This window comes from Neocloeon triangulifer, unplaced genomic scaffold (genome assembly GCF_031216515.1).
Source record: "Neocloeon triangulifer isolate White Clay Creek 2 clone unplaced genomic scaffold, ASM3121651v1 ptg000003l, whole genome shotgun sequence".
Lineage (NCBI taxonomy): Eukaryota > Metazoa > Arthropoda > Insecta > Ephemeroptera > Baetidae > Neocloeon > Neocloeon triangulifer.
This window is the reverse complement of record NW_026775546.1, coordinates 9,196,504-9,208,036: the sequence shown is the minus strand read 5'-3', so window position 1 is coordinate 9,208,036 and position 11,533 is coordinate 9,196,504. Positions and strand designations below refer to the sequence as shown.

The 11,533-nt window shown below is 36.6% G+C and overlaps 5 protein-coding genes across 10 annotated transcripts; 3 read left to right on the top strand and 2 right to left on the bottom strand.

Annotated features, from left to right (window-relative positions):
• Nucleotides 1–11: 11 nt before the first annotated feature.
• On the bottom strand, nt 12–1,406 carry LOC132192561 (sperm-associated antigen 7). Its single transcript, XM_059612570.1, has 6 exons — nt 1,248–1,406; nt 1,001–1,112; nt 774–930; nt 552–723; nt 337–496; nt 12–281 (listed from the first exon to the last, which is right to left on the bottom strand). Exons 2-6 carry the CDS (start codon nt 1,077–1,079, stop codon nt 145–147), a joined length of 705 nt encoding a protein of 234 aa, XP_059468553.1. The 5' UTR covers nt 1,080–1,112; nt 1,248–1,406; the 3' UTR covers nt 12–144.
• Nucleotides 1,407–1,418: 12 nt separating this feature from the next.
• LOC132192562 (large ribosomal subunit protein bL35m) lies at nt 1,419–2,639 on the top strand. Its single transcript, XM_059612571.1, has 5 exons — nt 1,419–1,503; nt 1,590–1,686; nt 1,780–1,951; nt 2,067–2,183; nt 2,303–2,639. The coding sequence occupies exons 2-5, from the start codon at nt 1,659–1,661 to the stop codon at nt 2,550–2,552; spliced, it is 567 nt and encodes a 188-aa protein (XP_059468554.1). The 5' UTR covers nt 1,419–1,503; nt 1,590–1,658; the 3' UTR covers nt 2,553–2,639.
• A 1,490-nt stretch (nt 2,640–4,129) lies between these two features.
• Nucleotides 4,130–5,890, top strand: LOC132192997 (small ribosomal subunit protein mS31). 2 transcript variants are annotated; one of them, XM_059613267.1, is made up of 8 exons: nt 4,130–4,200; nt 4,262–4,322; nt 4,412–4,631; nt 4,693–4,792; nt 4,850–5,027; nt 5,092–5,256; nt 5,313–5,542; nt 5,594–5,890. In XM_059613267.1, the coding sequence occupies exons 2-8, from the start codon at nt 4,270–4,272 to the stop codon at nt 5,821–5,823; spliced, it is 1,176 nt and encodes a 391-aa protein (XP_059469250.1). In that variant the 5' UTR covers nt 4,130–4,200; nt 4,262–4,269; the 3' UTR covers nt 5,824–5,890. The 2 variants fall into 2 exon arrangements, with proteins under 2 accessions (XP_059469250.1, XP_059469251.1); XM_059613268.1 differs by having other exon boundaries at nt 4,186–4,204.
• On the bottom strand, nt 5,810–9,724 carry LOC132192995 (oxysterol-binding protein-related protein 11-like). Of its 5 annotated transcripts, none has more exons than XM_059613264.1 (12): nt 9,269–9,724; nt 9,049–9,171; nt 8,758–8,982; nt 8,535–8,709; nt 8,145–8,343; nt 7,480–7,544; nt 7,208–7,424; nt 6,934–7,145; nt 6,603–6,871; nt 6,431–6,550; nt 6,212–6,379; nt 5,810–6,156 (listed from the first exon to the last, which is right to left on the bottom strand). In XM_059613264.1, exons 2-12 carry the CDS (start codon nt 9,169–9,171, stop codon nt 6,055–6,057), a joined length of 1,875 nt encoding a protein of 624 aa, XP_059469247.1. In that variant the 5' UTR covers nt 9,269–9,724; the 3' UTR covers nt 5,810–6,054. The 5 variants fall into 5 exon arrangements, with proteins under 5 accessions (XP_059469247.1, XP_059469243.1, XP_059469248.1 ...); XM_059613260.1 differs by having other exon boundaries at nt 9,046–9,171; nt 9,269–9,720; XM_059613265.1 differs by having other exon boundaries at nt 8,761–8,982; nt 9,269–9,719.
• LOC132192999 (ADP-ribosylation factor 2) lies at nt 9,511–11,332 on the top strand. The gene is made up of 5 exons (XM_059613270.1): nt 9,511–9,730; nt 9,862–9,942; nt 10,042–10,223; nt 10,902–11,027; nt 11,093–11,332. The coding sequence occupies exons 1-5, from the start codon at nt 9,664–9,666 to the stop codon at nt 11,177–11,179; spliced, it is 543 nt and encodes a 180-aa protein (XP_059469253.1). The 5' UTR covers nt 9,511–9,663; the 3' UTR covers nt 11,180–11,332.
• The last annotated feature ends 201 nt before the right edge of the window (nt 11,333–11,533 follow it).

The following is an 11,533-nucleotide window of genomic DNA, read 5'->3' as shown; positions in this document are numbered from 1 at the left end:
TATAAGAATAAGACAATGATTTATTTTTGTCACAACTCAAGGGTTTAAATTTATTTTTTATTTTCACATGAAGTTAAAACAATTCAACGAATCAATCATTGCAGTCTATACGCATATATAATTTAGAGGACAAACACAAACTTTTTAAGACTCATCTGGATTTTGATTAGAGCTCGAAGCTGTGCTGACGTCGCCGTGATGCAACTTTTGGCGCTTCCTTTCCCTTATGTCGGTCAAGGTTTGTTCAATCGACCGCTGATCTTTTTTGTTCTCGGCAGGAACTGGAAAAATCAACATGTCAGAAATAATTCCATTTATCTGATGATTAAATTTTACCAAATCCGTATTGCTTGTTTGTGATGGTTTTCTTTGCGGCGTCAAGTGCGGATTCTTTCCCGATCAGATGTTCATATTTTTCTTTGTAATCCTTCGTCGGAACAACTTTGGGCCCTTTGGTTTTGTTCAACTCCAGCTGCTGCTTCTCGTCCATCTCCCTCTGTAATAATTATATGTAGTATAAATTTTAATTTAGCGCAGTAAAAAATTCCAACCTCCGAGATTATTTCTTCCACCTCGTCTAGGTCCGCCATTCCTGTTCTCCGTGCCTCTTCAATAACTTTTTCACTCGGAACCGTTTCCTTCCTAAAAACTTGAACGTGGCGATCAACCCCTTCAATACCAAACGAGAAGGCTGGCATTCCGGCAATATCAGATACGTCTTGCCTAAAATATTATGAATAAGAAAACGTTTGTTAATTTTTTACACTTCTTACACGACAGCTCTGTGCACTTTGTCCATGGTTTCAAACACAAGCTTCGATTTGGAACTGTCTTTGATGAAGTCGTTGATCATCCCTTCAATTTTTACCCTGAACTCTGAAAGGTGCTTCTTTTCGGCTTGTTTGATTTTGTCCAACGCGGCTTGTTGGTCTGGAGACATTATGTAATTTGTTTAAATGAGACGTAAATTTGGGAGTTTGAGATGAGATGAGATACATGCCTCTTTGTGCTTTCTTTTCTTTTTCATTCACTCGAGGTGGTTTGTCCATTGCGTTCATTATTGAGCTCAAGAGATCCATTTTAATAATTAGCCGATTTGAACGTTCAGTTGTCTGTAAAAAGAGACAGAGTCACTGTTATTAGAGAAAATTACCAACCGTTCATAACATGCTTTGTACATAAATGCCAAAAATGACCAATCATTAACAGTGGATTTGTATTTTTTGATGTGTAATTTTTAAACTCACTTCAAAGAGAGGAACTTCAAACAATGGACGCGTAGAAAAAGTTATTTGGATTTTACGCTTTTAGATTTTGTATTCTTTTGTTTTCGTGTGCAATTTACAAGCGCAAAAATGTATGTAAACAATACCTACGACTGACCACCAAAGACAAACAAAACACAACCGTTTTTGTCAAGGGGGGCGTTGCGAAAAAGGGGGCGTGGATCCAACAACGAGATTCGCATTCAGAAAATCAGATCAGGATTCATTATTCATTAATGTAATTATATCTTAAAATTGTTGTCTTCGTTTAACCGAATTGAAAGAAAGCATCCCTATAAAAATTTCTTTATTTTTCTGCAATAGCCACGTCATTTGCTTGAAACTCTCCAGAATATTGGCAAGTTTGCTCAACAAAGCAGTCTGCAAGGCTTCATGATGATCCGCAGCTTTGTTTTTCAAGGTATGTACATAAAGTTAAAATTTATTTTTGCATTCCTAGCTCTGTTAATTTTTTTTACTGTAAAAGAAAATATAATTAATTTTCGCTTTACAGGTTTGCGCAAAGCAGGGCAACTGATGGCGTCAAAAACCCTTACAAATCCAAGCAGAACTGTTTCAATTTTGGCTAACCAATTGCAGCAAAATTTGACTTCAAACAACACTCTCAGTCTCAGCCCAAGTTTATGTGGAACTGTACCAGTCAAACCATTAAATCTACTTTCGAGGTATGTAATTAATAAATTAAAAACAGTTTTGTTTGAAAAAAAAAAAATATTGCTTACATCAATAATCTACACAACATTCTATGTACAAAGAGAATAATTTTCTTATATTTTCTAGAATCCCAACACCAGTGATGTTTGAGCAAAGAAGAACGCTGCTCAACAAGTATTCACTGTACACAGGCAGACGAGTTACAAACGAAGAAGTAGTAAAGAGATTCTTTCGACTCAACTGGTATGAATAATACATTAAAATTTTATATTTCAGTGAACATTTTAAAACACTTATTTTTGAAGATTCCAACGCACAAATTTAATGTAATGTTTGTTACACAATTTTATTGTATCTTACAGGGGAATGTGGATCCGCGTAAAAGCCGGCAGGGAGAAAAGATTATGGAGGAAAACTGGCAAAAATAGAAAAAGGCTGCGTTATCATGTGATGTGCAATGCCACTCAATGCACCCTTTTGGATAAGATGGTCACAAAATTCTGGCGCCGAGAGCGATTCCTTGTTAACGACCCCTATGCACCTTACCACAAGAGAGAAAATTTTGTGTACACTCGGAAAGCTCCTCTAGATCTGCCTCCACCGCGCCAGTAGTTTCTGCAGAGAAATAAATAATTTGTGTACTCGTTATATAGTTAAAATAATTAAAGAATCAAAATTCTTAAAATAATTGCTTGGTTGCTATTTTTTCTGAAACTCTTTCTCCAAATTGTTATAGTAAATTGCGAAAAAATTGTAGAAATTTAAATAGTTACGCTCTTTACTTTATCTTAAAACAATCTTCAAATCAAATCCTCAACCATGAAAAATAATACATCAAATATATATCGTCGGCTACGCGGCCAAATGGCCGATCTGGTAAATACCCCTGTGGGGAAAATGGCTAGTGGCCACTTTCCCCGTTGGGGAAAATGGCAGATGAGCATTTCCGGACAAATTTTTTTTATTGTTCCAATGCATTCAGTGTAAAAATCTGCATCAGAAACAACCATAAAAGTATCAACTTTCTCGGTAGATGTCTCACTATCGCGAGTTCGGGGAGCAAAAGTAAGGCAGTGCCACGCCCCCTTGCCAAGTTCCACAGCAAGCAGGCAGCATTCCCGCTTGCTGAATAATGCCAAAATTGTTTTAAATGCCATAAATGTTAAAAATAATGAAAATATAAAAAATATAAAAATAAAATTTTAATAAATTTAATAAAATACCTAACATTAAGTAAGAAGTAAAATATCAGAATAAGCTGAAGTTTCGTCAATATTGTATTCGAAAGTGATAGCTTTTTCATGCATTTTGCATGATAATGCAAATAATTCTTTAAAATAGATATAATTTGAAAATTAAATAAATAGTAAAATATAGATTTTTTTATTAAAATATTTGACATGCAACCAGAAGCTTTATGTTGTATCCGAGCTAGATTTTACTTTACTAATTATTGCAATTTATAGAAAGTATCAGTAAAACTATTCATGAGATTATAATTAGAAGTGACGCCGAGTCATGTGAAATAAGAAAAAAATGCTTTTAATGCCAAAATTGTTTACTATTGTGCAAATAAAAGAATAAAATTTAAATTAATTTAAATAAAATAAAATAATAAAAATATTATAAAAAACGATGAATTTAAATAAAATTATATTATAAAATATTATTATCAAGTTAAATTGAACAAAGAAAAGCAGGAAATAATCGCATAAGTGGTTTAATTTCGATTGTATTGTACGTTTTACTCTTTCAGTGTGGAATTACTTCCCTTTAAATTTCTTACAACAGGTGTATATTAAGGTTTAAAAGAAAATTAAGTCTACCAAATTATCTGCAATAACATGCTGAACTTTGGTTCAAATTTTGAAATCTGAACATTGAAAATTGGAGCAGATAATCAGTTTTTTGCTTCTCCTGTAAAATTTAAAAAAAGGCTCATCTGCCATTTTCCCCAACGGGGAAAGTGGCCACTAGCCATTTTCCCCACAGGGGTATTTACCAGATCGGCCATTTGGCCGCGTAGCCGACGATATACAATACATAAAAAATGTAAAAGTTAAGAAGAATTCAAATTTTCCGAAATTCGCACTAATAGCATAATATTTCAAATTTTCATCGTGGTGTGTTTCGTGAAAATTATTAATCGGAATCTTAAACGCCTTGTTTAGTTGTAGTATGCAACCCGCCGCGCGTCTACCATCAGTAACACACGCCCCCTTTATACTTTTGCCACTTTTGCTTCGCAGGAAAACGTGTTGTAGGTTGCTATGGTTTGTTTTTGTTGAAAAACTCAAGAATATTAATATTTATTTAAAAAGCTATAAAAATGCAAGCACTTGCGCCTTCAAAAGTAGGCATGAGCCATCTGAAAAAGTTTTGGTAAGCTATAACAATTTTTTATTAAAAAATTTGGAAAAAAAATGTGATCGAAATTTGTAACATTTTCCGCTTTTTTTTTCACCACAAAGGATTTTGATAAGGACTCAGCCAGGTAGATTTTTGAGTAGTTCATCTTCGGATTCTTCGGACAGTAGCTCATCTGATTCGGACGATGAAAAGTCTCAACCAAAAATTAAGAAGGATGACAAGAAATTGGAAAGTCGTGATGAGCCTCAACCTTCTGTTAAGTCAGCAGATCCCGTGAAAGCTAGCCTGAAACTGAATGAGCTTCTGCAAGCCATTATCAAAGTATGAAATAAATTAACATTTGTTTGCTATTTGGATTTATGTTAACTTTTTTCCTCTGCAGGATGATCTGGCTTTGAAAGCTGAGGCCTTAAAACTGTCCACTGCTACAAGCAAAAAAGGAGTGTTTAAGAAGATAACCTCTTCTGCTGAATATAATCTAGGTAATATCAAAGATAAAATTTTCTCAATTTATTCTTTTAAATTCAATGATTTTTTAGGAAAAGATATGGCTGATGCTATTGATGGAGTTGCAAGCATATCTAAAGGCAATAAAGAGCAAGTCAAAGCAGATTTGGTGGACAAAGTTGCGTCTATGAAAGCGCCTGTCATCGAGCATGTGATGGAAGAGCCGCTTAAAGAAAAGGAGGTTCCTCCAAGTGAACCAATTAATTTGAGGTATTCTCTTTTGCGATGCTATGCTTATTGATCATTTTTTAAAACTACATTTTATCTCCCATAGTGAACTGCTGGGGGGAATGAAAGTGGAAAAAGTGGCAACAACATCTAAAGGAAAGTACGAACCACATTCAAGGTCTAGTAGAGTTAAAGCTCTGATAGATAATGCCTCATATGATGAAAAGCAAAGCGGCTTCATCCGAAGAAGGCCGCAGAGACAATTCAATAGGTAATCTAGTTTGCAAATTATTTTCCATAGGAAATTAATAAAATTTATTGATTTAGGGATGAATTGGGCCCTAGCGCTGGTCTATCAGAAAGTGTCCCTTTGGGAATTTTCACAGAAAGTGCACAGACGTTGTCCGACGCAAAGCCACTGCTTTCCGTTTGGGATAAAATGAGTCAACGGGAATTGCGACTGGCAGTCACTTATCCACCATCAAATATTTACGAAGAAATGATTTTGTGGACAAACCAAGGCAAATTATGGAAATTCCCAATTGATAACGAACAAGGTGACCTAAAATAAATTTAAATAAAATTTTAATTACCGTTTCAAACATTAGGCTGGGAAGAGGAGCAGAGTGTTCCATTTTCCGAGCATATTTTTCTCGAGAAGCACTTGCAAGACTGGTGCCCAAAAAAGGGTCCCGTACGCCACTTTATGGAATTGGTTTGCATCGGATTGTCGAAAAACCCTCACTTCACTGTCGAGGAGAAGAAAGCCCACATCGAAGGGTACAGAGAGTACTTTGTAAGCAAAACTGATACTCTGAAAGAACTCGGAGCAATGTAAAGCATTTTATTTTAACTATATTCAAATAAACAAGAAAGTGCTGTAGCATATAAAAATTGTGACTTAACCATTACTTTCTTTGTACATATAAAAAACCCAAAAATTTTAATGCTTCGTGAGATTACAGGTAGCTCGTGCCATTAAAAATATTTCTTTCCCAAGATATATATCTTAATAAATGTTGATTGAATTAATAACATAAAAATCCAGAGACGTGGACAATGACGACGATTAATCACAATTCTGAAAACACCACATTGGCTGATCTCCTGCAGTCTGCTTGAAGTACATTGGCAAATAATTTTGCGACTGGAAACCTTGCTGCTCAACAAGCTAGAATTAAAATTATTTTATTGGACCTGGTTTGCATTTAATTTAAAAAATTTACCAAAAGTCGATGATTTGTTGCTTTATTAATATCACCTTCTTGCAAAGATTTGATCACAGGACCCCACAATTTCCTTGATTCATATTGACCTTGTTTGTCGATTGGTCTCACTCGCTTTGGCAAAGTTTTCAGACCAAGTACCTCCAATGGTGACGCCGAGTTATTCTGCTGGCAAATATTTTATAAAAATCGTGATTCTTAATAGCAAATTAAAATTACCTCGTTTAAATTCACAACTTTGAGGCTGGTGGTCCAGTCGCCCACAATTTTATAGATAACATTGTGGGTGGCGTCCTTGATCTCGGCTATAACTTGATTTGGTTTTTCTCCAAAGAATGACTGGAATTAACAAAAATATTAAACTGTTGCTTTTACCATCTGAACTGCGTACTTTCGGGTAGTTCAGAACAGCACTAAACTCGTTGGTAGAGCTTTGGATGTTGACTTTTCCTCCCAGTTGGATGCAAGGCTTGGATATGATTGATCTGGCGTGGACTGTCGGGTAACCCAAGTCGTACTGCTCGCCGAAGGAGTCTAAGTTAAGTCTAATTCCTCCCGACACAGTTATGTCAACAGACATTCCTGTGAAAATGCATTTGAAACTGGCAAAACCGTCCAGCTTTAATTGCTTTGAAGGACACTCGACGTGAAATGCAGAAACTAAAAAATTAAAAAATCTAGATAAATTTAGCTCTATCTATAAATGGTATAGAAACACTTACCAGGTGGCTGGTTCTGTACTTGCTCAGCAACAAAATGAATCGTGTGGGTTTTGGTGCCCTCAAGAACTTTCCACGAGCAGACAAAGGTTTCACCCACAAGAGGGGTCAAAGGCTTTTTGCCAGGACGCATTTTAAGACCCGCGTTGAAAGACGTCAGGTACCACTTCACAATAGCAAGCATTCTACCCTTGGCATCTTTTGAATTGCCAATGCTTTAAAAATAAATTAAAGGCAAAGGAGTATATAAATTTTATTTTGACTAAAAAATATTTACTTGATGAAAAGACTTGTGCAGCTGAAAAAATTTGATAGCTGTTCTAAAAGCGATTTTGGCTCCATCAAAAATGTCGGGAGAGTGACTCGAGTGAGGTCAGTGCCGCGTTTGGTGTGTGAGGCGAGTTTTAAAAGAGTGCTGTGCTCATCAGTGAGAATTGCGTTCTGGTCTTCCTCTACTTCCTCGTCAGTTAACTCATCATCGCGTTGAATTTTCTCTGCTCAAAATAAACCATTAACTTCTGTCGACTTTCAAAATTGGAAAACATATACCTGGATTTTTGTTAGTCGAGATATTATCTGGTTCACTATTACTGGTGGAATGAGCTGAAGAGGTACTGAAAGAGGGATCAATATTAAAGAATATCTTAGAAAATTGGAATCTGATCGAGTGTGGTATCACATCACAAAGCACAAAATAAAAATTAATCGCTTTGGATTAGATAATAAGCCTTTTCATGCACGGCACTTGGATTACTAAAATCTACCTGATTTAACTGGCAAATTAAAATAAATGATGGAGTGGGATGGCATTTTGATATTTGATCTGGAGTTGGTTCAAATTTTAGCAATTTCATTAGAGCTACTTGTAATAGTATTTTATGCGTTTTTTTAACCCCCTGATTAATTTTAAATAAAATCATGCTTCAACCTCTAACAAAATTTTGATTTAGCAACAGAATATATGTGGGTGCAAAACGGAACAGATAAACTACTGATGTGAGAATGTCTCTGGTCCGTACCTGGTCGCAACATGAACAGGAATTAAAGCGAAAATTTACGAACGGTGCTGGTTGCTAATCAGAATCTGCCGAACTCGACGGACTATCTCTAAGTCTGAGGGGAATGTCCGTGCCTTTACCCCTGTCCCAAACAAACCAACAGCACCGTCACTCATACGTCTTTCGAGATTTAAAATCTATATCAAGAAAACAAACCTCTTTTTGTCCATCAGGTCAGTCGGTTGAGGCGGAATAAAGTGGATTGGGGTCTTCTTTGTGCGTGGCTGTGGCACACCCTGGGGGGCAATTTGCTGCTGTTGCAAAATGGTCAGGCATTGACTCAGACACAGGATTGTTGCTTGAGATGTTGCCTTGAGCATCAACAGCTCTGGATCAAGGTGATGAATGGATCCACCTTAAAAATTTATGAAAATAATATTAATAATAATAACTGAAATTTTATCTAGAAATATAAATTTTTTTCTACAAATTTATTTCTAAGAAATTGATACATTTGATTCTTAATCCAGTGACAAATTTTGTTAATTTGACTTAAACTATACTTTTTTTTAGTAAAAAAAAATCACAACTAAAATTATTACATACTTGGTGGCAAATCATCTATGAAGCAAGCCAGTTCCTGATTTTTCTGCTCGGCCTTTTGCAAATTGTCTCTTGCAGACCTCAGGGCGTCCAAAACTGCCAATGAGCAGTGCACCAGTGGTGCTTGTGGCGGTGCTCCAAGTGAGTGGTGCTCTCGAGGCGGAAGCGGAGGATTGCTCTGAAATATATTTACATCGTGAATATTAATTTTATCGCAGAGAAGCACTACCTGGGCAATGGCTAAAGTGTGCATTTCGGCCACGGCCCGCAGTCGATTGACCCATTCCTGCCTTTCTCTAGCATCAATGGCCTGCAATTTAAAAATCTCTCCAGACGCTGAATTCAAGGTGAAGGTGCTGGAGTCTTCGTCACTTGGACAAATCACCGCCGAGGCGAGGTGAACTGAACCTCGAGGCCTCTGTTTTCGGTTGGGCTGCTGTTGTGGGTCCGTCTATGAATTAGCCAGAGATTTATACTATTAATGATATTTAAGTCGTGAATAATTTTTTCTTGCCACGAAATAATCCAAAATTCCTCTCTCCGGGTCTAGGATAAACCACCGATATTGCCATCCTTTCACCACGTTTGTGTATTTGTAGAGTTGCCCTCGAAATTGCTGCCGCAGCTTATCGACCGACATCTGAAATAATAAATTTTAAAATCAAACAATAAATTATTGACACCTAAAATTCAAATCTGAAAATTAGGGACATTTAAATGAACTTTCAATCAATTACATTGGCCACTGAGATTTCGCTTGTTGAGAAAATTGCCTCTTCAACCTTGAATTTCAGAACTCCGGAGATTCCAGTCAACAAAAAATATTTCGCAATCGGCCGGTTATCAGTTATTGGCCACCTCGTGATCGGACAAATTGCAGATGATGTCAGTTAATGCGCGCGCAGCCTGGCTTTCGTATAGGCCCAAAACTGTGATGTTGCCTTATCAATAGTTCGCGAGCTGGGCGCGGCGTCGTTGGTGCTGCGTCAGCGGTCAGCTGCTGAAGTTGTCCAAAATCGTGTTTCCCTGCGTAAATAAAGTGACTGCGACGGCTGCGTGATCCGCAAGACGTGGCAGAGAGGCGATTTTTCGGTGTCCACCTTGACCAAAGTGTGCAAAAGCGTTCGGCATCATGGGCCTCACGATCTCCAGCGTGCTGACCAAACTGTTCGGCAAGAAGCAGATGAGGATCTTGATGGGTGTGTATCCCGTGCATTATCGGCCGGCGGGCAGGCCTAGGGTGACGTCGACCGGCGACGTCAATCGCCTTTTTCCATTCGGAAAGCATCATTTTCTCGGCTAAAGTTAATTTTTCTTGTTTCTCTTTCAGTCGGATTGGACGCGGCCGGCAAAACCACCATCCTGTACAAGCTCAAGCTGGGCGAGATCGTCACCACCATTCCCACTATCGGTACGGAAGAATCTGACTCTTCTTCATTATCTCTCAAGCACATACACACGTCGTACATTATAATAATGTTATAAAATAATACGCCCGTTGCAATTGCAGGATTCAACGTGGAGACCGTCGAGTACAAGAACATCTGCTTCACGGTGTGGGACGTTGGCGGCCAGGACAAAATCCGTCCTCTCTGGAGACATTACTTCCAGAATACGCAGGGTCTGATATTCGTCATCGATTCCAATGATAGGGAGCGAATTGGAGAGGCTCAGCGCGAGCTTGAACACATGGTAATTTTGTGTGGCCTTGATTAATCAAGTTATTTTTCGCTAATTTTTTCTCTTTATTTAATTTTGTTTATCATTTCTGTGATTGATTATTAAAATTTCATATTTATCATAAAATTTAAATTTAAAAAATTGATTGGTGGCTGTAATTTTTTAAATAATTATATGTTTTTATTATTATCAAGAATCTATTTTAATGAAAATTACTATTAACACATTATTTTAGCTTCTCTCTCTGTAAGTTGCTCTCATTAGTACTTAAAATGCAGCTTTTAATTTTTTTTATCGTAAGACAAGAATTTAGGTCTAGGACATGTTTTTAAAAATTGCAAGCTTGATATTTTTCTTGTTTTTAAAAACAGGATGCAAAATAATATGCTGATGCCAGGTAGTTCAAAGTCGACAATTATTGCTGCTTCTATTTAATAAACATAGTTCTTGTGTTCTATTTTAATAACGGTTTAATTTGCAATGTGTAATTTTTTAAGTTTTGCCAATGAAATTGTTCTTTCTCTTAAAATTAAATTTTGAGCTAAATTCTTTTGATTTTTAATTTAAGTAAAATTTAATACAGCAAGGATGATTCCCTTAAAACGTTTTTTCATCAACAATTTGCTTTTTATTCCTATTCCCTATATTATTTTAATAAAGAATAATGCTAAAGTTGCATTTTTTTTTTAGCTAAAGGAAGATGAGTTGAGAGATGCGGTGCTTCTTGTGTTCGCCAACAAACAGGACTTACCCAATGCAATGTCAGCTGCCGAGCTGACGGACAAACTTGGTCTCAACCAGCTACGAAACCGCCACGTAAGATATTTTAAATCTTTATTTACTTTGGTCTGATTAATTAATTATTCCTTTGCTCATTGCAGTGGTATATTCAATCAACTTGTGCTACTCAAGGCCACGGCCTCTATGAGGGTCTGGACTGGCTGTCAAACGAGCTGGCCAAAAAGTAATTTGAGCCTCTTTTGTTTGTTATCCGTGAGTTGTTCTTGCAAATATTGGCAAAGACATTTCACTCGTATGTCACATCTGGATGTCTCTGTCTGTTTTGCAAATCGAAGAATGGAGAAAATGCAGTTGAACTGGTCACCGATACGTTCCAAAACTTTTAATTATTTATAAACATTGAGTATATATGAATATCTTTTCGTAAAACATAATTCTATATGTGCATTGCTTTTATTTTTAAAGTTTAGTGAATATAAATTTTTCGAACCCTAATGCTGAATATTTGGTTGGGAGCGTTCATGCTCGAAAAAAAAGCCGTTGTTGAAGTTTGCAATATATGCGTGTAAAGACAAGAGTTT